This window comes from Ovis canadensis, chromosome 3, assembly GCF_042477335.2.
Source record: "Ovis canadensis isolate MfBH-ARS-UI-01 breed Bighorn chromosome 3, ARS-UI_OviCan_v2, whole genome shotgun sequence".
Taxonomy (NCBI): domain Eukaryota; kingdom Metazoa; phylum Chordata; class Mammalia; order Artiodactyla; family Bovidae; genus Ovis; species Ovis canadensis.
In genome coordinates, this window is record NC_091247.1 from 5,468,297 (window position 1) to 5,494,549 (window position 26,253).

General features: G+C 57.3%; 1 protein-coding gene and 1 long non-coding RNA gene across 4 annotated transcripts; one reads left to right on the forward strand and one right to left on the reverse strand.

Moving 5' to 3' along the window:
- Positions 1-1,165: 1,165 nt before the first annotated feature.
- On the reverse strand, positions 1,166-10,122 carry LOC138436508 (uncharacterized). Its single transcript, XR_011255436.1, has 4 exons — positions 10,036-10,122; positions 7,373-7,443; positions 5,521-5,662; positions 1,166-1,364 (listed from the first exon to the last, which is right to left on the reverse strand). It is a non-coding gene; the product is annotated as an uncharacterized lncRNA (long non-coding RNA).
- Positions 10,063-25,396, forward strand: FAM78A (family with sequence similarity 78 member A). Of its 3 annotated transcripts, none has more exons than XM_069582154.1 (2): positions 10,063-11,777; positions 22,294-25,396. In XM_069582154.1, the coding sequence occupies exons 1-2, from the start codon at positions 11,455-11,457 to the stop codon at positions 22,820-22,822; spliced, it is 852 nt and encodes a 283-aa protein (XP_069438255.1). In that variant the 5' UTR covers positions 10,063-11,454; the 3' UTR covers positions 22,823-25,396. The 3 variants fall into 3 exon arrangements, with proteins under 3 accessions (XP_069438255.1, XP_069438256.1, XP_069438257.1); XM_069582155.1 differs by lacking the exon at positions 10,063-11,777 and adding an exon at positions 12,746-12,987; XM_069582156.1 differs by lacking the exon at positions 10,063-11,777 and adding an exon at positions 16,294-16,622.
- The last annotated feature ends 857 nt before the right edge of the window (positions 25,397-26,253 follow it).

Genomic DNA, 26,253 nt, shown 5'->3' on the forward strand with positions numbered 1-26,253 from the left:
CCACGTAGCGAGCCTTCAAGCCTCCGGGTTAGGAACTGGTCTTTTTTTTACAAAGGCGGCACTCTCTCCCTCTGAGTGACTCTTTCAGAAGCACCCACCTGCCCCCCTGAAGTCTGGCCCCTCCTCCATACCTGGCTGGTGAGAAGCCAGACCCCAGGAATCCTTAGTCTGGGGTTCCTTGTGGATTCCTGGCACTTCTCTTCTAGAATGTTCCACTCAGACCATGCAGCCACAGAGGAGGATGTCCCACACTGAATCACATCCCACCTTCCTGGGTGTGGCCATGATGACCTGCGTGGCCCCACCCTGAACCTGGACGGACGCACGTGAAGTCGGGTGCAGAACGCACAGTGAGCGGGCAGTGTACCGTGGTCTCTCTGTGTTCTAGCTTATGACACCATGTAACCAACCTTCCGGCTAAGTCATGATGTCATGCCCACTTTACAGATGAGGAAGCTGAGGCTCAGTGGGGTGAAACCCAGAAGAGGTGAGGCCCAACTCCCAAGAAGTCCCTGGGGCCTCCAGACTCAGATGTTGCAGGCCACAGGGACTGGGATGTGCCCGCTCAGCTTTCCACCAGGGCATTCACCCCACTCTTCCTGGGTGGGGACCATGATCCAGGCTGACCTCGGGAGGGAAGGAGGAGCCCAGCCCAGAGAGGGGCTATTAATATCCAGAGGCCTGTGTCAGCATCTTGGCCTGGCAAGAGCTGCTGGCAGGTTCCCAGGGCTTCAGTGGGCTCCATTCTGGGGAGGGCCATGGAGTCTGATTGGACTTTGGCCCAGGAGTGGTGAAAAGTGGGCTTTGGATTGGGTCAACCCTGGGTTCAAACCCCAGCTCAGCTTCCTCTACTTTACTGACCACAGATAAGTCCTGCCAGCACTCCCGGCCTCTCTTTCTCCCCCAGGGGGCTCACTCAGACAGAGACCTGCCCCTCCATCTGTAAGCTGGGGTGACCCAGTTCACCTTCTCAGGCAACTGAGAAACAGGTACCATCCCTTTATGAGCTCCTGCCACAGGCTACACCATCCCACTTCTGAGCATCTTAGAATTCATTCATCCATTGAATTGATGCTTTCATTGATCTCTTCCTGCTTATAGTTCTGTATAGTTGGGGAGATAGTATATACACCTGTGAAATAACTAGCCAGTTTCCAAAACAATATATTTTTACCAATAGCCTTATTTTTCCTTATCGTCAAATGTTACAGTCTTACAGCAATAAAGTCAATGAACACAGATGATGTAATACAGGTGTAACCCTGGACTGCCTCGGTGGTCCTGCGGTTCAGACTGCACTTCCACTGCAGGGGAACAGGTTCCATCCCTGGTCAGGGAACTCAGAGCCTACACACTGCATGGTGCTGCAAAAAAAAAAAAAAAAAAAGTAACTCTATTGCCTGGGTGCCACAACTGTTAACATGAGAACGGTCAGGTTACAAAGGAATTCGCACTTCTCATTTCCAATTATTGAAATGTTTTATGACAACCAAGTATTACTTTAACAATCAGAAAGAATGTCTATTAAACTGTATCTATGTATAGCAAATACAGAGATAAACAGATATGCGTTTAAAATATGACTGTGTTTATATATCCTTTTAACCTCTCCCTTTTCATGTAACAATATAGACCTGGCAATGTCTCCATGACAACCCATCAGTTTTCAACGACTGCTTGGTACTTTGTCATGTGGATGGGCCAAACTTTGTAGAAGCAATTCTCTGTTTTTAGGCATGTAGATTGTTTCTACTTTGTGACTATTCAAAACTATTAAGTACTAGATGGCATAGCCATCCTTACACACGCACCCCTGTGCACTTAGGCAGAATGTAAATAAGTGGCCACAGCAGCAAGTACCAGATAAAACGGTGTGTTTGGAAGCAAGCCCGTGAGATCTGATGGGTCAACCTAAGCCACCTACCGCAGTGCCCAGACCCAGAAAACCAGGACAAGGTCAGAGACACTTCTAGCCAACATGGCACGTCTAACCATACTCTTCTTGTGTTAGAGCCGAGGAAGAAAAGGCTAGAGTGGTGACATCACCTACGAGGCCACAGAGCTGATCAAGCAAGACCAGAGTTAAGATGTGGGCTGGCTGATCCCTATAACTCTGAGCCAGAAGGCTGTTTTCCCAGCCGTGAGTTTTTCCGTTTCCCTCAGTTTTTCTGTTCCCTATCCACTTGGCCTCATTTGTCCCTCACTCATTCGCTTACTCTTGGAACACTTAATTTTTTTTTTTTTTCCTGACTTTGTAGCAGGAGGGATCTTAGTTCCCTGACTAGGGATTGAACCTGTGCCCCCTGCACTGGAACCACAGTGTCTTAACCACTGGCCCACTAGGGAAGCCCCTGGAACACTTTTTGGGGTCTGCTATGTGTCAGGCCCCCCTCCCCACACAAGAGCAATGGGCAGGACAGAGGTGGCTGCATGCCTGCAGACCACCTGGCCTCTCTGAACCATCGCCTCACCTGGCCCTTGGTGCGTATAACCTCTCTTCTAGCCCTGTCCGTTATTGAGAGAGGAGTGTGTGGTGTGCAATGAAGTGACTCAGGACTCAGCCTAAAGTCCTTGCCCCAACCGCTGGGCTACACGGCCTGTGACTTGAAGGCAGGAGAGGTTTTCTGGCCACATCCTGGGGCCTAGAGCTGCTTATACATCATAGACACTTGCTATTCATTGTCTCTAAATGTTTAAGATAGATCAACTACTACTACTGAGCGTATTTACCAATAACTTGTACTCAACATTGCTCCTCGGCAGACTCAGAGCTAAACCTGTGCTCAACTGTTGCTGCAACTTCATAGGCTTTTAGTCCCAGAGGCACAAACGAGAACAGCAGAGCTCAGAGGTGAAGGGGTTCTCCCTGAATCATGGCGTGAGCCAGTGGGATACCTCGGGGTTCAAAGTCACCCCAGTACCCCTTACCCTCTCCTGCCCTTTAATTCTCTCCTTGGTCAGTTTTCTTTCTAACCCGTCATACACTTCCTTACTCTGCATGGGTTTAGCACCCGTGTCCTCCTAGCAGAGTGAGAGCCCATGAGGCAGGGCCTGTTGTCTTGTTTGTTCCTTTGGGGGCACAAGGTGTCCAGGGAGCCTGGAATCTAGGTGGTGTTATTGCTTAGTCGCTCAGTCGTGCCCAGCTCTTTGTGACCCCATAAGGTTGTAGCTCACCAGACTCCTCTGTCCATGGGATTTTCCAGGCAAGAATACTGCAGTGGGTTGCCATTTCCCTCTCCAAGGATCTTCCCGACCCAGGGATCGAACCCACGTCTCCTGGATTGGCAGGCAGATTCTTTACCACTGAGCCACCTGGGAAGCCCAGGTGGCCCCTAGCAGCTCAGGAAACGTATATGGAATGACTGGCTGGCTGGGCTCTGATCTACAAAGATGGATGGCCATGTGGAGGCGGGCTATCTGGGGGTGATGGCCCCAAAAAGAGGACGGGAGGGGTGAGAAGCTCCACTCTGAGGAGAGGCAGAGCTGGAGGGGAGAGGAGGGAGGGGCAGCCTTGCGAAAAGCATCTTTCATCACCGCCTCCCCCAACCCCGCCAGCTCCCGCCCCGGATCGCTTTCTCAGTTCGCATTTCCAAGGCCGCTCCTGGGTTATTTCGGTCGGGAAACCTGATCCTTCGCTGGGTTTATTTTAGCACCTTGGAGAACTCCCAGTGCCGCACCCGATCCGAGGCCGCACCCAGCCTGCTGACCACGCCTCCGTCCCCGTCGCTCGCGGCGGCGGGGCGCGCGCGGGGGCCGGGCCGAGCAAGCCTCGGAGGCGCGGCGTCCGCGTCCTCCCGCACCTGCGGCGCGCGGGACGGTGATGCCCAGCCCCGCCGCCGCGAGGACGCTCGGGCGGGGCGGGGCCGCAGGGGGGCGGTGCCAGGTGAGCGGGTGGGAGGCGGGGCACCCGTGCTCGCTGCCCGGGCAGCTGCCAGGACCTGGGCGCCGCTGCTCCCTCCTGCCGGGACTGGGTGCGTTCCAGAGACCTGAGAAGGCGTTTGTCGCCCCGAATTGCGGCTCCGATGGAGAAGCCGGGGACGCGGACTGGCCCTTGCGCTCCAGGCTGGGAGAAGCAAGCCCTTCCCCGCCCTCCCTGCTCATCCCACAGGCTCATTAAGGATCCTCTCCAGCCCCAAAATAACATCCAGCACGCACACGTGCACAGACATGCACACTCACACACGCCCCTACGGCCCACCCACGTGGGCCCAAACGTGCTCCCCCCTACACTCACCGTCACACACACATCCGCACGGACGCACACTCTCACCCACAGACACACCGGCTCACATCCACCCCCACAGACACGCATGAACGCGCACCATCGTGCACACTCACACAGACGTACACTCGCACAACCAGCAAACTGCCCTCTGCACTCACACTCTCACATACATCGTCAGACAAGGCACACACCTCCATACACAATATACACACAACCTCACCTACACCCGCACCACTTTCGGTCACTCACATGACTACACAACCCATACACGCACCCACATGGACACATGACGTGCATACCCCCTCCCAGACACACAAACGCACCCCACCGTTATACACAACTGTCACATATACAAACTCACACTGTCACACACACTCATTTACACACACAGTCACCCACACACTCTAACTGCATCACACACCATCACACCCCTCACACCCCTGGAACATGCATCCTTCACCCTCCCTTCCCCAAGGTCCCTACTGGACACGCACATCAAAGCAACTTACTCATACACGTCCTAATTTATAGCAATCAATACTTACTCATAACTGTTTCGAGTATGAATTTGTACCTATTTATTATTCATGTTAATTAATACCTCCATTCATCATTCTTGGCATCTCTAGGGCCCACGGGGATGTGAGTGCTGAGGGGAGCAGGTCTGTTGTCTGTCTGGGCCCTGGCTGTGTTCCCCAGTGTCTTCTGAGGGTCCAGCCCAGGGGTCCAGTCAATACAGGGGAGGGAATCCATGGGCCTGAGATGGTGGGGAGGCCAGCTGATCAGACCTAGAAGAAATGTGTGCCTGAGGCTTTGGCTGGAGCGGCCACCCCAGGCACATGGTTTTATGCAAGGCCCCATGACGCACATTTGCCCCCGCAGAGAGAGTGAGGTTATCACGGACCTGGGGGCCAGGAGGCCTGGCTTCTAGTCCTAGAGCCCTCCCTGCGTGACCTTGCCGGGCCCGTGTCTCCCTCTGTAGGGGAGGCTAGCTCAGAGCCTGCTCTGAGATCCCGGCTGTGCCGGCTTGGCCAGTCTGAGCCCACTGCCTGCAGAGGTGAGGTGTCTCAGCCATGCCAGGTGGGCCCTGTAGCCTCCTCACCTCTTGACACGTCCCCCTCCAGCCACCTGCCTGGCCCACCAACCCTGCCTGCCTGTCTCCCAAGTGGACATTTCAAGCCTCACCATTGGCTTCCTGTCTGGTCCTGAACAGATAAGGATAGAACCCTGTCTCCCAGGGCAACAGAATTCCAGCTCTTATAACATTTCCTTCTGCAAAACAAGGGCTTTCCCACCTGTGAAATGCTTTTCTGGTCTCATGAAGACTGCACCCTTGAGGCTGAGAGCTCTTGGAGGACCAGCTGTGGTCTTGCGGATGGTGACTGCAGCCATGAAATTAAAAGACGCTTGCTTCTTGGAAGGAAATCTATGACAAACCTAGACAGCGTATTCAAAAGTAGACACATCAATTTGCCGACAAAGGTCAATGTAGTCAAAACTATGGTTTTTCCTGTAGTCATGTATGGATGTGAGAGTTGGACCATCAAGAAGGCTGAGCGCTGAAGAACTGATGCTTTCAAACTGTGGTGCTGGAGAAGACTCTTGAGAGTCTCTTGGACTGCAATGAGATCAAACCAGTCAATCCTAAAGGAAATCAACCCTGAATATTCATTGGAAGGACTTGCTGAAGCTGAAGCTCCAATACTTTGGCTACCTGATACGAAGACCCTGATGCTGGGAAAGATTGAAGGCAGGAGGTGAAGGGGACGACAGAGGATAAGATGGTTGGATTGCATCACTGGCTCAATGGACATGAGTTTGAGCAAACTCTGGGAGATAGTGGTGGACAGGGGAGGCTGGCATGCTGCAGTCCATGGGATCACAAAGAGTTGTATGACTTAGCAGCTGGACACCAACAACTGCAGGGAATGCTGGTGAGAATGCCTGCTACATCGAATCCCCTGGCACCACAAGCCAGGTGGGTGGTTTCCATCCACTCCTCCTTCTTCATCAGGCTCAGTATCCTCATATGTGGAATGGGCTGGTGATGGGACTGGCTTACGGGGTTGTCATGGAGAGCCATGAAGCCGCCGTATGCAGAGGCCCTGGCTCCAGTGATGCTCAGTGAGGAGACCCTGCATTCAGCTTTCCTGCAGACCTGGGAGGGCTTTGAACTCGTTGACACTGTGTCTTAAAACCCATCTCAGGGAGTTCCCTGGTGGTTCAGAGGCTAGGACTCTGAGCTCCCCATGCAGGGGGCCTGGGTTTGATTCCTGGTCGGGGAACCGGCTCCCACATCCTGAGTGCCGCAGCTGCGACCTGGCACAGCCAATGAATATGTGTGTTTATATATATAAACCCAGCTAGGTGGGGTCAGGCTGTTTCTCCCTCTGGTTTGCTGTGTGATTTTGGGTTTTTACGACCTCTCTGGGCCAGCGTGCTGCAAACTGAGGTACCTTGTCCTCCCACCAACGGCATTAAGAGCTCCCAAGTTGCCACGTTGGGGAGTTCACCATCCCCGAGGAGGGGTTGGAGTCATGCCTCCTGACCTCTGCTCTTTCCCCTTCACCGGTGACATCAACGCAGAGGAGTCTGGGGAGACTGAGGTCTGGGGGGGCATGTGAGCATCCCCGTGGTGCTGGGCACATCGCAAGCAGATGACCCCTCCCTCTTTTCTGCAGACGCTAGCTTTTCAGTCTCGTGTGGAGGCCTCATGGGCCCTCACATATGCTGAGACAGCCGTGGGTCTGTGCCCAACACCCACAGACTCCAGAAAACGCTGAGCAGGAAGCAGGGCTGCGCGGAGAGGCAGGAGGGCTGGAGGGCTGAGAGCTAGGGAAGCCGCCGGACCTCAGAGGGCCCGCGGGGAGCTGGGGCAGGGGAGGCAGGTGTGGGCTGGCCCTTTCAGACCCTCCATCGCTCAAGGCGGGCCCCAGGGGTGCCCGTCCTTAGCTCAGAGCCTGGGAAAAAGGCCCCCAGACACTGCCTGTGCTCCCCCTCTGCAGAACTGGCCCTCCAACTAGCCCAAGGCAAAACACAGCATAGGAGGCGACGTGGAAGAGGAGGCATCTCTGGGATTGAGGGTCAGGGGTTTTCTATTTTTTGCTCACCCCACGGACACCCAAGCAGTCTTCTGGTGGGACTTACCAGACACAGGGTTTTCTAGTGTCACTTCCACCTGGCTCAGAGAGGCTGGCCCCCAGGCAAGCGGGGCATACCTAGAGGAGGAGATAGGTGGGCTTTGAACTTGGCCAGATCTAGGTGGGCATGCAGACTCTGGAAAATCACTGTCACCTGACCCATGGGTCTCTGTCCAGCCTACCTCCTGGGGCCAAGTAGGTCGGAAGAGACAATATCTGCTCAGTGGTGTGGTGGGCTTCCTAGGTGATGCTAGTGGTAAAGAACCCACCTGCCAATGCAGGAGACATAAGAGATGTGGGTTTAATCCCTGGATTGGGACGAACTCCTGGAGAAGCAAACGGCAACCCACTCCAGTATTCTTGCCAGAAGAATCCCATGGACAGAGGAGCCTGGCGGGCTACAGTCCAGAGGGCTGCAAAGTGTTGGACATGACTGAAGTGACTTAGCACGCATGCATATGGACACGTGGTGGACACCTTATCGTCATCATCATGAACCCAGGCCAACCAAGCCCGAACTACAGGGTGTAACGTCACTTCTAAGAGGCATCGAGGACACTCAACTCTTGGAAATCCTCTCCGGGGGCCTGGCTGCTTAGTAGGCACTTTAGGGTTCTGACTTCTGTTCTTTCACGTCGGATGAGCAAGAAGTGCAGGCTTCCCCTGTGGCTCAGCTGGTAAAGAATCCGCCTGCAATGCGGGAGACCCAGGTTCTTTCCCTGGGTTGGGAAGATCCCCTGGAGAAGGGGACTGGCTATCCACTCCAGTATTCCAAGCTCTGGGGCTGATGGTGTGGGCAGATGAGATGGACACCCCCAAAGTAATCTCTCTATATAAAGTGAACAGCATGATAATTCACCCACCAGCTGAGGTGGGTGAAGGCTGAAGTGCAATCCAAGAAGGGCAGGATGTTTTGTGGAGGCCATGAGTTCACAGCAGGGAGAGGACACTGTGGGCTGAGGCCAGGAAAAGCTTCTTCCCGGAAGTGGAAATTTACACGGGGTCCCTCAGAGCCCTGTGGGTTTCCTCCCTCCTGGCAGTAGGCAGATCCCAAAGGCCACCACACCTTGGTCTCAGTCAGCAGGACCAGGAATAAACCACTTACTGGCTGATCTGGAAAGGGATGACCCCTCAATAAGCTCAGGGCCCATGGCAGTCATCAGGACAAGGGCAGGGGTGCAGCTGGCACGACACAGTGGCCATTTCCTGCCTGTGGCCCGAGCCGGTTGCTGGTATGAAATGGATCATTTGGCTGGCTTATCACCCCTCAAAGAGGACCTGAGAGTGGTGGGAACCCTCCGCTCCTCCAAATCCTGCCCTCACAGGCTGTCAGGATGCTCTGGCTGGAACCACCTGCCCCGTGCCTGGGGGTGGGCATAATCACAGGAGAAGGGCATGATGTCACAAACCACCTGGCCATTCCCCGTTTCCCTGGCGGCAGTTCCAAGGCGGGGGTTGGGGGGGTGGGTCCTGGTTCCAAGATGCTTAGAGAGGTTAACAGCGATCCCCCCTGTCCAGGGTCAAACCCCTCTAGGACCTCTTCTGCACGTAGACCTCCTGGTCTCAGCCGGGACACCCACATGGGTGGGACTGGCGGGCAAGTCTTGGAAATCTCCCAGCTTTGGATTCCCTCTGCTCTGTGAAATACACACGGTAAGCCTCCCATGGGGGCGCTGGTTGATGGTAAATGAAATGACTAGGTTTGTCCAGCGTTGATCACAGCTGGGGCCCAACAGGCCCTGACCACCTGTCGGGGTGCCTAGAGGCCCAGCACAGAGAACAACACAGGGACCTTTATCCCTTCTCCCCTCACTCCCAACCTCCCAGCCGTGGAGCCCTCCCCCAGAGTCCCGCACTGTCTCCAATCAGCCAGGCCAGGGCGACGCACACCTCCCAGCTCTCCGCCTGCCCTGATGGGGGGAAAGCCCGCTGAGTTCAAAGGGCACGAGGAGCAGCCCACCTGGACCGGAGACAGAAACCGAACTACACTACCCAGAATTCCCGGAGCTAGCCAAAAAGGAAATGTCGTTTCTGCAAGGAGAGGCTCGGCTCCCCCAGCAGCTGCAGAGACAGCGAGGGAGCGAGAGGGGGGCGAGGGGTGGGGGGAGAGGATCACCAGGGGGGAGGCGGGCTGTGTGCGGGGAGAGAGGGTGGAGAGCGGGGCGGGCGGCAAGGAGGAGGCGGCGCCCGCTCGCCCGCCCGCCGCCGCCGCCGCCGCCGCCTGCGGACCTGCACCCCCGCGGGGCCGGCGAGCGAGCGGCGGTCCCTGCGTGCGCTGTGCTCCCGGCCGGCGGCTGCGGGCGGACGCGGGGCCAGGCCGGCGCAGGGGCTGAGTTTCTGCAAAGTTTGACCTGGTTGCCTTTCCGATGCTGCAGCAGAGCGAGGCAGCGCGGGGCGCGCCAGGCGGCTGCGGCGCGGCGGCGGGGCTGAGCGGCGACAGCACGCTCACGATGATCATAAAATAAAGCAGGCGAGCGGGGTGGGGGCGAGAGAGCCCTGAGCCTCACCCCTCCGCCCCTGGCCACCCCCGACCCCCGACCCCCACCCGCCCGGCAGCCCCGAGCTAGGAGGACTTGGGGGCCGGGAGGCCGTCCACGCCGGCCCCCAAACCCCTGTAGAGCTAAAGGACACTTCCCCGAGAAAGGGGGTGGGGGTGCCCCCAGGACGTACCCGTCGTGGGGTCGGGGGCGTCCGGAGGGCGGCAGCCCGGGCACGCGGAGCGGCCCGAGGGGCAGGTGAGTCGGCGCCGCCGCCCGGGTCGGGGCGTGCGCGCCAAAGTTCCCCGGCGGCGGCGAGCGCGCCGGACGCTAGGGGATGGGGGGCCACTCGGGGCTGGCTAGAGGGGATAAAAGCGGCGGGGCAGGGGCTCTGCGCCCTTCGGGAGCCCGGGGAGCCCCGGCTTGGGAAGGGGCATGCTTCCGACTTGACCGGCCTGCAAGGGTGGCCCTGCGCGCCCCGTGGTGGGGAGGGCCCGGAGGGAGTCTGATCAAGAATGGGCGCCGGCGGCGGGGAGGCGGGGGCAGTGCCAGGACCCCAAAGTCCACGAGGCCCACTGCAGTGCCAGGCGGTGGCCTCCCCCTCCCCGACCCCGCCTCCGGGCGGCGAGGTGTCGGCGGAGATGTCACGGGCGGCGATTGTTCGCTGGTGCGCGCGGTCGTGCGGCAGCCACTGACGGGGCGGGCGGGTGTTGGGGGGTGGCCGCCGCCTCCGGGGAGACCGCCCAGAGGTGCGCGGTCAGCTCCGCAGCCCGCGCGCCCCGCGCGTCCCTCGCAGCAAAGTTCGGCTCAACTTTGAGGCGGGCCTTGACGCCCAGTCCCTTCCACCTTCCCCTCCAGGTCCTCGGCGGCCGCGGCGAACCAGGCGGCGGCCCGAGCGCAGCCCCGGGGCCCCCCGCACGGCGGCGGCGGCGGCGGGCGGCGACAGCGACAGCGGCGAGGGGACGCAGCGCGCCCGCGTGGGGGCGTCGGCCCGCGCCCGCGAGTGGGCGCCGACGGGGACCCCGCGGGCGGCCCGCGCCGGGCGCTCGCCCTCCTGGAAGCCCCGGAGGGCCCCCGGACCTCGGCCGGCTGAACAGAAACTGCTCTCCCATTGATTCTACCGGGCCTGGGCGAGCGGCCGGGTGCGTGTGCCCGAGCGCGTGCGGAAGGCAGAAGGGCAGGAAGTCGGTCTCCGGCAGGCAGCCGGGGTGGCGGCACCGCGCAGGGGACGCAGCCTTCCTTATTTATGTGTCTGCCGGCGTTTGCCTTCTTCGCCCGAAGACTTCAGGGAGCGTCTCGGAGCTGCGTTCCCCGCGTGTGAGGCACGGGAAGGGCTGGATGTCTGAACAACATGCTTATCCATTAACCTCCAAACTTTCCTTTTTTTAACCCAAAGAATATCGGTGATTTTTGTTCACTGCTCGCAGAAGAAGAGAGAACCCAGGGCCCTTGAAATGCAGCAAAATCCTTATTTATAAAGTGGCCCTGCGGTAGTGATATGTGAACCCCCTGGACTCAGTGAATCTTCTATCCTATGGATATCGGTCTTGGGATTTGAGATTGAAGAGCTGTACTACTGTCTGCGCTGGGTCCGGCGGCCTCCATCCTGTCCATGCCCAGCTTCCCCTGGGACTGCTGGTCCTCCCTGGAGATCAGAGTGGTCCTGTGTGCCATGGGCTGCATTCAGAGCATCGGAGGCAAAGCCAGAGTCTTCCGGGAAGGCATCACGGTGATCGATGTGAAGGCCTCTATCGACCCCATCCCCACCAGCATCGATGAGTCCTCCAGCGTGGTGCTCCGCTACCGGACGCCCCACTTCCGTGCCTCGGCCCAGGTGGTCATGCCGCCCATCCCCAAGAAGGAGACCTGGATAGTCGGCTGGATTCAGGCGTGCAGCCACATGGAGTTCTATAACCAGTATGGGGAGCAGGGCATGTGAGTACTGCTCAAGAGCAAACCTCGGGCAGGGGCCGCTGGGTGAGGGGCGAAGGGGGAAGGCAGGGGCTAGAGAGGGGTCTCTCCAGGGCCAGAGGGAAGTGTAAGTGCTCTCTGAGTCCTCCTCGGCCAGGCGACCTAGAGGGCTTGCCTGTTGATTCAGATCGGGGTCACAGCTCTAGGACCTTCCCTCCCACTGTCCCTGGCCCCCCCAGGGTTCCCATCTCCCTCCCCACAAGATGCCCAGGAAGCAGAGGGACACTCCACCGGGCGCCTCTTTGGCAAAGCAGGTGTGCTGTCCCGGGTCACTGGAGGGGCCGGGGCTTGGCCCGGCTCAGGCCTCCGCCAGCCCACGTGGTCGTAGTAGGCACTCAGGGAAGGAGAGACGGGTCTCCACAGCCTCCAGCGTTAGCGTGCAGGGCTCTGTGTTGGGCCTGATCTTGTCCCCCCACGTTTTCGGAGGCACAGCAAGACCTGGGGGGATGCTCTGCTCTGCTCAGGATGGAGTTTTGTTGGAGAGGGTTTTAGAAACGCGGTTTGCATCGCAGTGCAGTGTTCTCTGTCTCCGGAGGCAGAAGGTCACTTTCTGTGGACCTCCACTGTCCGTGTGCAGAGGGCTCCAGGGGGCCCTAACAGCTGAGAGGAGGCCACAGGCCTCTTCTCTCCAGCCCAGTCTCTAGAATGTCCCCAGGATAATGTAGCATTTGGTGTGGCCTCTTAGGATCCTGGCAGGTGCCCTGATCTTAGAGATGGTCGCCCTGAGTGTGCAAAGAGCAGTGGTAGACAGAGAGGGAAGTGACTTAACTTGAAGGGGTGCCTAAGACAGGGTGATGACAATAGCTGTGTCTGAGCACGAGGAGGCTTCTGAAGGCAGGCAGCCCCCAACTAGACCCTGGGAGTGGGCATGGATGCTCGCCCACAGCGTCTCTCTCAGGATCCACCCCTGCACCACACCTCCCCCGTCCTGTAGCAGACTTGCCCTCGGACTTGAAACTGATTTAAGAACCCCCGGGGCCACCTAAAATTAGAGAGGATGGGGGGGAACCGCAAATCCTGTGGCTTCTCCACCTGTGACTCTGATGTTACAAGGGCGACAGGAGGGTCATGGAAAACTGAAAACTAGGTGTAACCCTGGCCACCCCGAGAGGCACGCGGGCCGCATCTGGACACCCCTCGGCTCTCCTCTGTCTCCCTGACAGCTATGCTCCAGGTCTGACTCTCCAAGTGGTTATTAAATCAGGCGGGGTTTTGTGGGGGTGGGCGGGTAGGAGATGGTACTGACTTTCCATTCCAAGAAGGGAAATATTCTTCTTAGTTACTTGGTGTGGACCTTCCCTAAGAAGTCTTAAGCCCAAATATTCTCAGGCTTTGCAGGGCATCTGGGACAACTGGCAAGACACAAAGGTTTTTCTAGGCTTTTAGGCTAAGCTTGTTTTCTTCCTGAGAAAGAATAGGGAAGTCAGAGGGTCCTTCTGAACTTGGAAAGTTCCGTCCTCCTCCTGTGAGCGCCAGGAAGAGGAAAGTTGGGGAGGGTTAAAGGGACTGAGTTTTGCTATGTGGTGGGGAGGGAGCAGTCCTGGCTCGGAGCCTCGGTTTCCCCACCTGTGAGTCGTCAAGGCCTTGGGCTACCTGGAGCATGGATGTGGCTCCAGGTCTGTTCGGGCACTACGGCTGGAGGCAGGCCTGCATCGGGAGACCTGAGCTGACCTTGCTCTGTCTGTGCCAGTCCTTGGTTCCTGGTTAGAGGAACCCAGTGCACACCTAGACTGCAGTCAAGCAGACCTGGGCGCCAGTCCAGGCTCTGTCAGTTTCCAGGGTGTGACCTTAGCCACTCTGACCCTCGGTTTCCTCGTCTGCAAATCCAGGCCAGTCATAGGCCTTGCAGCATGGGCTTATTGAATTACGGGAGATGACATTGGTCAAGCTGTCGGCCCTGCGCCAAGCCCACAGTAAATACTTACTGCAGGTGACTGTTGTCTGTAATGCTGTTGTTACTGTAATGATCCTCCTGTCAGACAGGGAGTGGGTGATAGGACCTGTAAAAAGAATGGCTGAATTCAGACAGATGTAAATTACTCCTTGTGCTGAATTTTCTCCCTGGCCCAGGTCTTCCTCTTTCACACAGAGCCTATTCCCTGACTTAAGAATTCAACAGTTAACAGTGTAAGTCATGCGTGATTTTTCAAGTGGCTGAAGGCCGTTTTCCGTGTTCTGTATGTGTTTCCTTTTGTTCTCTCCCCTTCTTGGAACACGCCTCCGCGCAGGGACCCCTGTGTCCCATGGACCTCCTTCTCCAGGGTCCACTGAGGTCCCAGTGGAGATGGGACCAGCCCCGGAGAAAGAGCAGAGTTGGAGGCTCCCTGGAGGGGCAGGAGGGACTGGGCATTAATGAGTTCAGTCTCTTGGGTCAGGATGACCCCAGTGCTGGCTCTGGGGCCTCGGCAAGTTGCCTCTTGGATTAGGCTTTGCCATCTGTGGATGGGGAGTTAGAAGTGCCTGTAGGCTGCTGGGAGGATTCGAGAAGAAGACAGCTGTAGGTGACTGCCCTGTGGCTGAAATGCACAGTTGGAAACTGCTTGATTATTAATCAACAAAACTGTATTAAGAAACTGAATTATCAAGTAGATGGTTCCTCTGGCTGGTGGGGAGGCTCTGGCCTCCAGAAAAAGCCTGGACAGCTATGCCTGCTTGAATGCCAATGGAAGCATTTTTTTTTTTTTTGCTACACAGCATATGGGATCTTCGTTCCCCAACCAGGGAATGAACCCACGTCCCGTATATTGGAAGCTCAGGGTCTTAACCACTGGACTGCCAGGGAAGTCCCAGATGGAAGCATTTTGATGGGATGAAAAGACTTCCCTATCCCAAACCTCCTGTGATAACGAGGCTTCTTCACTTTTTTAAGCCCCATGATGTGAAGGAAAGTCAAGGGTGGTGAGAGGTGGGGTGACCGGTGGCCTCAGGCTGCCCGGAGCTGTCCCTTAACTTTGCTGGGACTGGGGCTGTCCTGTGCATTGCAGGAGATTGAGCTGTGTCCCTGGTCTCTACCCACTTGATGCCAGTAGCCTCCCTCCCCCAATCCTAACAGCCAAAAATGTCTCCAGACACTGCCCGATGTCCCCAGGAGGGGTAAAAAGTCACCCCTGATTGAGAACTGCTGGGCTAGACCCAGGCAATTTGAAGCCTTAAAATGAAGTCCCCCCCCACCCCACCCCGGGCTTTAAAGGCCCGGGGAGTGGATGGCCAGGTGGCAAAGGTTAGGTTAGGGTTTCTGTTCTTGTATTAAAAATATTAATTCCAAATACTTAACCAAAACCCGTAATACCCCCAAACATTATCCCTGCTTGAAATTAATCTCTAATCCAGGAGAACCCTTTTGAATGACATTGTGGGTTGGAAATGTTTGCAGTGGAACAATGCCACACTCCAAACCCCAGTAATGCCCCAGCTTAAAGACAAGAGCTAGAAAATGGTGAGTTTCTTGTGCCAGCTTGAGAGGATTCTATATCGTTTGGGGTTCAGCCCACATTGCTTTAAAGGCTACCCCCCCAAAAAAAAAAAAAACTGTTGGAGACGCCTGCCTCCACAGTCCCGTCCTCCGCAATCCTCAGCCGCCACCTGTCAGCTGGCACAATCTTCCAAGTGACAAGTCCCAATTTCTCCCTTGTGTGTGGGACGCTTCACGTTATCCCTAATTTGCCCTCCCGCTGGAGCCCCCAGGGAATCTGGCCCACGGCCAAAGTCAAAGTCAAGGCCGGCTCTGGCTCCAGGTTTTGCCAAAGGGCAGGCTTGAGGTGAGGGGAGGAGAACAGCTCAAGACGTGGGGGCCTCTCTGGATTGACAGTGCCACCTGCCCATGCCCTTGTCCAGCAGGACGTGGCCCCCCAGCTCCACCATCCACAGGTGCGGCCAGCTTGGGCCAGGTTCCCAGCCTTTATGAGCCTCACTGTTCCCATCTGTGAAATAGGGTTGTTGAGGGACTAAATGAGGTAGTGCCTGATGAGGACTCAGCACAGTGCCTGTGTATACGAAACACTGGTTGCATAGTTGCTACTCCTGCCATAACCAGCATTCATTCATCATCAGTTACACAGCGCTCGGCCAGGAATCAGCACCAAGTGCTGTGTTAGAGTCGTTGCTCTTCTTCTTTTGGGTTGGGTTTCCCATACCCGCCTAGAGCAGGGGAGTCTCTGGCGACGAGACCTCTCAGGGTTTTTGCAGCCGGACCTGCGATGACTTGAGCTGTCACAGGATGGTGAGGCCAGTGGGAAAGGGCTGGGCAGGGGTGGAGGGGCTTCTGCCTGGCTCCCCGGTCTCTCTCTGGCCTCCCAGGGACTCCAAGAGGTCCTCACTGATGCTGAGGCCGGGGGCCGCTGAGACCCGAGGCCACTTGTCTGAGAAGGCTTGCTCTGCTCCAGCAGGTCTGGGGCCAGGTCAGGAGGCATGGCCTGGTGACCACGTGGCCTCTTCCTGCAGCCCGGGCCTGCCCAGGGGGCCGGGCAGAACAATTGGGGACGGTACTTCCTCTCTGCACCCGGAAGGCGGCCTCCCCCATCTGTGGGGCCCTGGTGGAGGCCGGAGAGGGAAGTCCTCGTTTCCAGGCTTTGGGGTGGGAGGAAGTTGGGGGCAGGGGTACTGCCCGGCCCCAAAAGAACTGCCCTGGACTGGCCCCTGCCTGGCGATCGTGCCCACCCTCGCCTTCTGAGGGCGGAAAAGAGAAGCTGGCATCTCCCGGGCCATGCGGGGAGACACCGGCCGCCGCCATGATCAGGGGAGTGGCAAATGAAACGGGGAGATGCTTTTTTCTTCTTTCCGCTGATAGGATCTGGGTTAGAAATGGAAAGGGTCAGTAATGCCTGGTGCGGGGGGTACAATGTGGGCAGCTTCTGAAAGATGAGCTTTCAGAGTTACAAGTACATGGGACCTTCAACTCTGGCACTGTCATTCGGGATTTTCGTGGTGTGGAAATGCCTGAACGGACTTTTTGGCCAACCCAGTAGTTCTGGCGTCTGTCTTAACAGAAACTGAGCCCCTGGCCTGGCGCCTGGCAGGTAGTAAGCACATAAAAAAGTCTACTGAACAAATGAGTCAATGAGTACATGAATGGAAGGAGCGGGGCAGAATGGATGTGTTTGCGGGCAGAAACTCCAGCCTCGGCCATCGTGGCAAAGAGCCACGAACACCCCCAGTGTCCTGTCTCCAGGGCCGAGTATGGCGAGGCTGCTACATAGGACGAGGAGGGGCTCAAATTAAGATTCTGTCACTAAAAACTGAACATATACTGGGTATGTGCAGGGAGAAAGCTTCAGAAGGATGTTCACCAGAGTGGGATGTGGTGAGTAACCTCAGCGAGGAAGGGGGCGGCCCGGAAGGCAGGACTCGCGTTTCTCACTTTAGGTACTTCTCTATGGCTTGCTTTCTAAAAACAAAACAAAAGCACAGCTTTTGAAACTGAAAACTAAAACAGGTGCTGTCGGGCCCTTTCTGCCACGTGGCAGGCCCTGGGACTGTGGCCTGGGCAAGAGGGAGTGGTGAGGTGGGAGGAAACAGAGGCCACAGGAGGGTCACACCTTTGGCCTCTGGGCACCTCTGGTTTCCTTCCCTGTCTACCCACAGGCCTTTGAGCAGAGCCAACTTCGGGCTGGTGGCTGGGCCTGGGACCCTGAGTCATAGGGTGACTCTCCCCAGCCTCTGTGGGCACCCTTTGGCACAGCCTCAACCCCTTCTCTGTCCTGCAGGGAAGGCCTTTTGTAACCCCTTCAGACTCACTCTCCGTCAGTCACACTGCTCGGAGCGTCTGCACGCTGCAACTGTGTGTGCACGCGTGCACCTGGGGGCCCTCAGCTTCGCCTGCATCTGACTTTTAGGGCCGTGGGGAGGGGGGTCACAGCAGATTTAAAGGGGTTGGAGGAAGGAAGCGTGCCATCCGTTTTGTGTTTTTAAAGACCACTTGTGTTTCAGGGAGGAGAGCTTGGCCGAGGGCAGGAGGAGACCTGGGAGAGGTGAAGGGTCGTGGCCAGGGACGAGGCAGGGGGGTGCGGGAGGCAGTCTGGAGGTGAGAAAGGGGGAGTCAGGGGTGGATTAGGGCATCCAGAGGGTGCAGGGCCCCCGACATCGCCGATGACCGGGTCGCCATGGTGGGGTGGCCAGCGCCCGTGGGGGGTCCCTGCAGATGTTTGTTGAGTGGCTTTGGATGGCGCTGCAGAAGGAGCGGGGTTTGAGGGGAACTCAGGAGTCTGGCTCAGATGTGCTGCCAGCGGGCCCCAGAAAGCATCTGCGGTCCGGCTGGAAGCCTGGACTTGCCTGCCGTCCTCTGCTTTCCCACACCTCCGGAATGAGGGTAGGAGAGTGATGGGAAGCGGGCCAGTTTCCTGGGCGTGGGCATGGTGGGGTCTTGTGCTCTGAAGGGCCCCCAGCCTGGTGCCAGGCCCCACGGTCACCACGTGGCAGTTCTTAACTTTTGAACAACTTTCTCACTTCGCGCCGGTGCCACACTTCCTGTGGCCACTGTTGCCCTGAAGACCAGTGCAGGCCGGCGAGCAAAGGGGAGAGGACACGGGGGAGACCATGTCCCCTGCTCCCCTGTGGGAGGCCTGATAGGACTGCCCTGGGGTCTGGACAGGAGGTGCTGGGGCAGAAATGGGCGGTTGCTTGTGTTCACCAATACCCCTCCTCTACCTAGATCTGGTGGTGCCTGGGCATCCGTGTGGACCCGAGAGCCTTGCCCAGACCTTTCAGTGACATCTATAGCTGTACTGCCTTCAACTTGCAAACTAGCAGGCTTAGGGTGCGCAGGGAGCGGAAAATCGAGGGTCTGCCTTGAAGCCCGATGTCCCTGCAGAACAAACAGGAAGTCTTTGAGGCAGGAACTGTATGGAATTATTCCTTTCAGAGCCCAGATAATCTGGAAACATAAATGAGGTCAGAAGGCCTCAGGTCACATCGGGGCTGGCAAATCCATTAGTGTGAGAGGCACGGCTCCCAAAGATGTTCTCCGGGAGTTTCCATGTTTTGCTGTTTATCGCGTACCAGGTGGTACGTGTCGACAGGTTTAATCATCACAGAAACCTGGAAGGTGGGTGTGATTACCACGGTGGACCAGTGTGGAGCTGACATGTGTGACTTGACCAGAGCTTGTAGCCAGGGGGACACTGGCCCTGGGTTGGCCCGCATCCATCAGCTACTGTGTCCTTACCCACGCCCCCTCGTACCGCCTCGACTCAGAGACTGGACCAAGGGGACCGCAGCTAGCTCAGCTGGCCTGTGATGATGTGAAAACAGACGCCCTTGGCCCTGGTTCTGAGTAATACGCCACGTGAAACAGGGCTGTGTGCTCGCTCACGAGGACTGTCACCGTCTATGACTGAGCCAGCGCCTGGGCATTTGTGGGGGCTGGTAGGGGAAAGGGAACCTGAAGCTTTGGGGTCAAGAGGCTGAGACACAGAGTGCGGGGGCCATGCGGGTACCAAGCCCCACTCCCCCAAACAAGCCAGCTCTTAGGAAGTGAAAGGGGGCCTTTGGCGAGATGGCTTTCTGCCTTAAAAAAAAACAAAACAAAACAATTTTTAAGAGTGAAACACCATGAGAAGGTAGAGTGGGTGCCTTCCAGGAGGCTGGAGGCAGGTGGGACACAGGCTTCTGAGAAATTCAGGACAGGGACCCTGACCCCCTTCTCTGGTCCATGGCAGCCATCCCCTGGGACAGCTGAGTCTCCAGGTTCACAACTGTGACCTCCTCCCTTGGAGTCTGATGAGCTCAGGGCCCCAGGCTGGAGATGGCCAACGAGACAGGTGTTACACTAATTTGTGACCTTTTTAACGAAGCAAACAGAAAAATTAGCAAAATCACATTCCTAATTATCCCTCCAGTAGTGACCACATTTACTAACTGCTAACATTAAATGGTGCATCTCAGGAATGCATTTTTAATTATGATTAAGTTATACAATGGCACCCCACTCCAGTACTCTTGCCTGGAAAATCCCATGGACGGAGGAGCCTGGTAGGCTGTAGTCCATGGGGTTGCTAAGAGTCGGACACGACTGAGCGACTTCACTTTCACTTTTCACTTTCCTGCATTGGAGAAGGAAATGGCAACCCACTCCATTGTTCTTGCCTGGAGAATCCCAAGGACGGCAGAGTCTGGTGGGCTGCCGTCTATGGGGTCACACAGAGTTGGACACGACTGAAGTGACTTAGCAGCAGCAGCAGCATACATGGGCTTCCCTGGTGGGTCAGTGGTAAAGAATCTGCTCCACCTGGGGCAGAGCCCCAGCTTTGATCCCTGTGGGAAGATCCCCTGGAGGAGGAAATGGCAACCCACTCCAGTATTCTTGCTTGGAAATTCCCATGGACAGAGGAGCCTGGCAGGCTGCAGTCCATGGGATCGCAAAGAATCAGACACGACCGAGCGTCTAAACAAAACAACAAAGATATACATAAAATTTATCATCTGAACCATTTTTAAGTTCAAGGGTATTAAAAACATCCACACTGTTGTACGTCTATTTCCAGAAATTGTTCATCTTCCCCAACTGAGATTGCACCCATGGGACCCTGGCTGCCCGTGCCCCTCCCCCAGCCCCCGGCAACCACATCCTGCCTTCTGTCTCTCTGAGTCTGAGTCCTCGAGGGGCCTCATATATGTGGAATCATACAGTGTTTGTCCTTTCCTCTGACTTGTTTCACTTCGCATAATGTCTTCAGGGTTCATCCATGTTGTAGCGTGTGTCAGAATTTCCTTTTTAAGGGTGAATAATATTCCATTGTAATGGACAGACCACTTTGTCCATCGTCCAGTGATGGACACTTGGGTTGCTTCCACATTTGGGCTATTGTGAACAGTGCTGCCATGAATAAAAATGCATCTTGTAATATATATTCTGGAGAGAACTGCTAGTGTACACAGGTATGCAGAATTCTGGGGGCAAAGCAGCCCGAGCTTTGGTGTGGCAGGTGCCTAGGTCTCACTGCTCAGCGGAATTATCTGCGGAAAAAGACCCCACCCACAGCTTTCCTTACTTTATCTGCCTAGTGGGGTGGAGGTGATTGTTGATGAGTCTCTCAGGGGTGGGTTCCCTGGATGCTGCTGTCCAGCCACACGTGTCCTCAGAGTGACTTGGGACAGGCCAGTGTCCTCTTCTGTCTGAGAGCTATTATTATAGCAATAGCCATGGCGGCAAGAGCCAGCAGACACCAGTCGCTGGCCTTTGTCCTGTGCCCTGCCCTGGGCTGGCACGTTCCTGCCTGAATCCTTCCGTGACCCCAGGTGGGACAAGGTGATGAGTCTGGGGCCCAGGGGGTATAGGGACTTTGCTCAGGGTGTTACACCAGTGAGAGGGTGGCTGAGACTTTGAGCAAATCTAGTAAGTTTCCTGAGTCTGAACTCCACAGACAGCTCAGCCACCTTCTTCCACCCCAGGAAGACTGAGCCCCCTGAAAACAAGACGGCTGACCCAAGTACCGCTGGTACTCAGCTGGGCTTGAAGCTGCAACTGCAGGTTCCCCGGCACCTGCAGCAAGGCCAGGAGGCACTGATTATATAGCTGGCCTGGAGGCAGGGACTGAGTGTGGTGTTTTGAGATGAGCTGGTTAGGTTTTCTTGGTTCTGCTGCTCCAAAGACGGGCTGACTGGGTGGGTGGGAGCAATTCAGGCCATACTGTGCTGCTTCTTCTAGGCTGGCATGAGCAGAAAGAAGGGGGTACTACCTATGATGCTGGCCATGCTGGGCAGGGGTCCAGGGAGCCCAGACTCACACGTAGTGGAGGAGACGTGGAGGGGAGGGGACAGAGTCTGAGCGAGGGCTCTGGGCACTGGTTCCTGTGTCTCTGGCCCGGGTGCTAACACCGAAGCTCAGGGAGCGCAGGCATTTGACCTAGGTCACGTGCTGGTCAGTGGAGGGACTGGAATCACTCTTCGAAGTACCGACCTCACGACCACTGGGCCCTGAAGCTTCCTGTCAGCCCCTAAAGCAAGAGAAAGAAACTCCCTGCACCCTGCACTCCATGCAGGGTGCCCTGATGTGCTGTGTCCAGGAGAGGCCCCTAGACCCCCAGCCTCTCGCAGTCAGCGGCCTCTGCCCTCGCTGAAATCACAGGGCTGCATGCAGCTGATCCACCAGCCACCAGGACCCGGGGTAGGGGGCACAGCGCATGTCAGGGTTCCCCATTACTGTGAGCTGCCCCCAGCCCCCCCCCGGGACACATCCCCTTGAGGCTAGGGGCAGCCGGGGCTTCCCAAAGTCCAGCCTCTGTCTAGAGTGGTTTCCGTGGGGGGGAGACCAATCTGAGATGATGCAAGAGAACAGGATGTGGCTTTTGGGGGGGGTGCCAGGTCTAGGGGAGCCCCGATTCCCCAATCTGATGCTGGGTTGTCTGTTTCCTATGGGCCCACCCCCTCAACCAGCTGCTGCACAACCCCCCTGCCCCCCAGGAGGTGAGCAGCCAGGACAAAGGGAAGCAGACCAGCCTGTGGTTGGCTGGCTGGCTGGTGATGTAAACTGCCTTCCCATCCTCAGGTCCAGCTGGGAGCTCCCAGACCTCCAGGAAGGCAAGATTGAGGCCATCAGCGACTCGGACGGGGTGAACTACCCATGGTACGGCAACACCACAGAGACCTGCACCATCGTGGGCCCCACCAAGAGAAACTCCAAGTTTATCATCAGCATGAACGATAACTTCTACCCCAGCGTCACGTGGGCCGTGCCCGTCAGCGAGAGCAACGTGGCCAAACTGACCAACATCTACCGGGACCAGAGCTTCATCACGTGGCTGGTGGCCACCAACACCTCGACCAACGACATGATCGTCCTGCAGACGCTGCACTGGCGCATGCAGCTGAGCATCGAGGTGAACCCCGCCCGGCCCCTGGGCCAGCGTGCCCGGCTCCGGGAGCCCATCGCCCAGGACCAGCCCAAAATCCTGAGCAAGAACGAGCCCATCCCGCCCAGCGCCCTGGTCAAGCCCAACGCCAACGACGCTCAGGTCCTCATGTGGCGGCCCAAGTTTGGGCCGCCGCTGGTGGTGATCCCGCCCAAGCACCGGTAGCGGCCGGGGGCGCCCGCGGGGCGACACCCGGATGAGGACACCGCTCAAGCGACCCCCCACACGGACTCTGTGGTCATTCAGCGAAATACAACCTTTCTACCTTCTCCGGCGGGGCGGATCTCACTGTGCGAATGCCCCTGGGATGGCCCCTCCCCACCCCGCCCCGCCCCCGCCCTTCTGGAACCTGCTTTCCTGGGGGAGGGGGGAGACCCAGGCGGGACCGACCCCCCAACATGCACCCTCAGTGTCACCCTGGGTCTCCTTTCCTCTCCTTGCAAGTTCATTCATTTGCAACAGACACCCTGAAACAACTGCTTTTTCTGTTCTTTTTTTTTTTTTAATCCCTCTTTACGAGGTTCAGGGTCTGAGGAGGAGCTGGTGATGAGCCTGGTGGGTGCGGTGGGCCCCTCCAGGGGAAAGACCCCCCTCCCGCCCCCACCCTATCCTCCTTCACGCGGCCTTATGTAGACTTGCTTTGCCAAACTTTTGCCTTAAGCTGATTTTAAAGGAAAAAAAAAAACAAAACCCAGAACAAAGAAAGCAGGATCTCTTTTCTATTGGACTTTGTATCTTCTGCCAGAGGCGAGGGAGGAGGGGATGGGGAAAGGGAGAGACTCCCCCAAGCCCCTCCTCCTGGGTATTGCCCAGGTGGTCGGGGGTGCAGAGGTAGATCTGAGACCAGCTGCCCATTCTTTCGTTTTAGCTGAGCCGAAACCACAGACCGATTCTGCCCCCGAAGTCCCTTCTCTCTGCCCCAGGTAGAACCCCATCCCCGACCCCCTGCCTGCACAGAGGGCTCTGAGCTCTGAGCCGGGGGCGTCTCACCTCTCTCCTCTGCAGCCAGAACTTGGCCTTGGGTGGGGCTAGGAGGAGAGAGGGCGGGTCCTGTGAGTTGCAGGTAAGAACTTGGGGAATTTCCAGCACCTTGGTCCTTGGATGGGTCTGTTGGCACATCTCAGCTTTTCTGTTTCCATCCACACTGGTCCCCAATGCCTGGAGGGGGCCAGCCACCCTACCCAGCTGTAGTTCAGAGATAAGAGGGCCTGCACCTCCCTGCAGCATCTTCTCAGGGGACGCCTCTACCAGGTACTCTGGGGGAGGGCTGCAGACAGGCTCTGGGCACTGCAGTGCTGGAGGTGGGGGCACCCACAGATGGGCATTCCTGGGTCTGGGAAGGCAGAAGGCAGACCCCCCCCCCCCACCGCCCCTGCTGCCTGTCCACACAGAAGGGAACGAGGGCCCCCATAGCTGGGGGATCGAAGTGGGCCTGGGCCCTCTGGAGCCCCAGGACCTGGCCCTGAGTGACGCCAAGCTTTTTTTTAAGCAACGTCTGCTGCTTGCAGGAGCTGAGGGGACACCCAGCTGAAGCCCCCTTCCTCCAAGCTTGCCAGACCCACAGCAACGTCACCTGGGTCCCTCATTCTAATGGATCATAATCAAGCACAGAAAACTGTCAGATGAGGGAAATGAGGCATTTCTGCTACAGATGAGCCACTTGGAGGAGCCCCAGTGACTGTGGGAGGGCATGGGTCACTGAGTCCTCCTCCTGCTCCTTTATCCGCGGGATACTGCGTTTATTCAAGGGGTGCTTTACTGTCCAGCCATCTCCCGAGCCCGCTGCCAATGGGAGGTGAGCAGCTCTCCTGGAACCACTGGACGGGGGAGAGCTTGGTGTGGCTGGCGGCCCACCTGGTGCTCGGGGACCCCTGTCAGGCCCCGGGGTTGGGGGGTGGTGGGGGGAAACGGCCAGCTTCCCTTGGTGTGTTTGGAGGGAGGCCTGCCACCCAGAGAGGCCACAGACTCCAGCGAGGGGGATACGAGGCCCCCCCGCTCTGGGGACAAGCTGTGGAGGCGCCGGGGTGGCAAAGTCCGGCTGCCGGGGATGGGACCTGGCCTCTAGGCGGCTAGGCCCTTCTCTGCACTCAGGTCTTTCTTGCACTAAAAAGGAGAGAGGGCTCTGGGCGAGGGGTCAGGAACCACAGCGCCGCTTCTCGGCTGGGCCCTCGCTGAGGAGTTCTGACTGGGGGAGGGGCGGTTTGAGCTGCTGGGGGCAGTCTCCCAGGCCCACCCCCCTGAGAGGGAGCAGGGCCCTCCCGGAGGCCATCACTGCTCCGGCTGCCTCCACGCCGCCTCCATGCCTACCGCATGCCTGGGCTCCCAGTCAGCTTGCTGCCTGGCTCACCCCCAACCCACGTCTTCTACCCCTCGCCCCTTTCTCTCTACCCCTCCTGGCCTTTCTAAAGACAGGGCTGGGAAGACCCTGGGGAGGCTGGAGGTCCAGCTAAGGATGCTCCGCTTAGCCTGGGCCTGGTCCCTCAGCCTCTCAGGGCAGGAGCACAGACCCAGGCTTCTCAGCTGGGCTCCCCGCCCCAGTCCCTCCGGTGTCCCCACTCCCCGGTGTGGACACACTCCTTCAGCAATAAGGGCCGTCCGCGGTCTGGAGAGTACTGTGAAAGCAAAGCAGTGCACTCACCAGGAGGCACAAGACTCTCAAAAAAAAAAATGTACCGTGAACCTTTTTAAAACAACAGCAACAAATACTCACAAAGAGAAATAAAATGGAATTTTAAAGCAGGCCTGGCTAGGATCTGGATGTTTCTGAAGCGATGGGTTCATTGGCAAGGGGGCGGGATGGTGTTGATGGCTCTGTATTTCCAGCCTCGGGCGTGAATGTGTTTGGGGGTGGGTATATGGCTGGAGCCTGGGGGTTCTGGTGCTAAGGGCCTGGGACGAGAACCCAGGAGGAGACAGGTCACTTTGCCAACGCATCTTCTGCGGTCCACAGCCCGGGGACCTTGGTTCCTCACCCACAGCGCCCCCGGCTTGGGGCAAGAGATAGATAGGGAGCTAGGACTTGGGAGCAGCTTGGTTTTCTGGCAAACAGTAGAAAGTGTGTAACAGGAGGGTTGGTGTGTGGACTGGGTCCTTACCCACAGATTTGCAAACCCATCTTCACGTGGAGACACAGCTGCTAAGTCAAGGTCAACCAAGGACAGGGCCCTGCACCCTGCCCACACTTGCAGCTCCTGAAAGGGGCTGTGTGGGGCCAGAGCACTGATCCTAAATACCATCTTCTATCAGAACTTTCTATGGAAGGATGGGAGCTGGGACAGCCCAGAAGTCCTGGAGTGGGAGTGGGCTCTACCCATGGGCCATGGACTCAAGGTCATTGTCGAACACCCCATTCCACTTGGGTTCTGGGTGTTAACTCATTGAACCCTCTCTACACCCCAGGTGCTATCTTGGTCCTCATTTCACAGATGGGGAAACTGAGGGAGAATGCAAGTGGATAAGCTGCCCAAGACCACGCATCTGGGGAGAAGCAGAGCCAGAGTTTGAACCCCACCCCAAACCTTCTGCTGTGTGCTCTCAACCTCCGTGCGTCACTGTGGGGCACACATTTGGTGCCCAATAATGGCACCTATTAATAA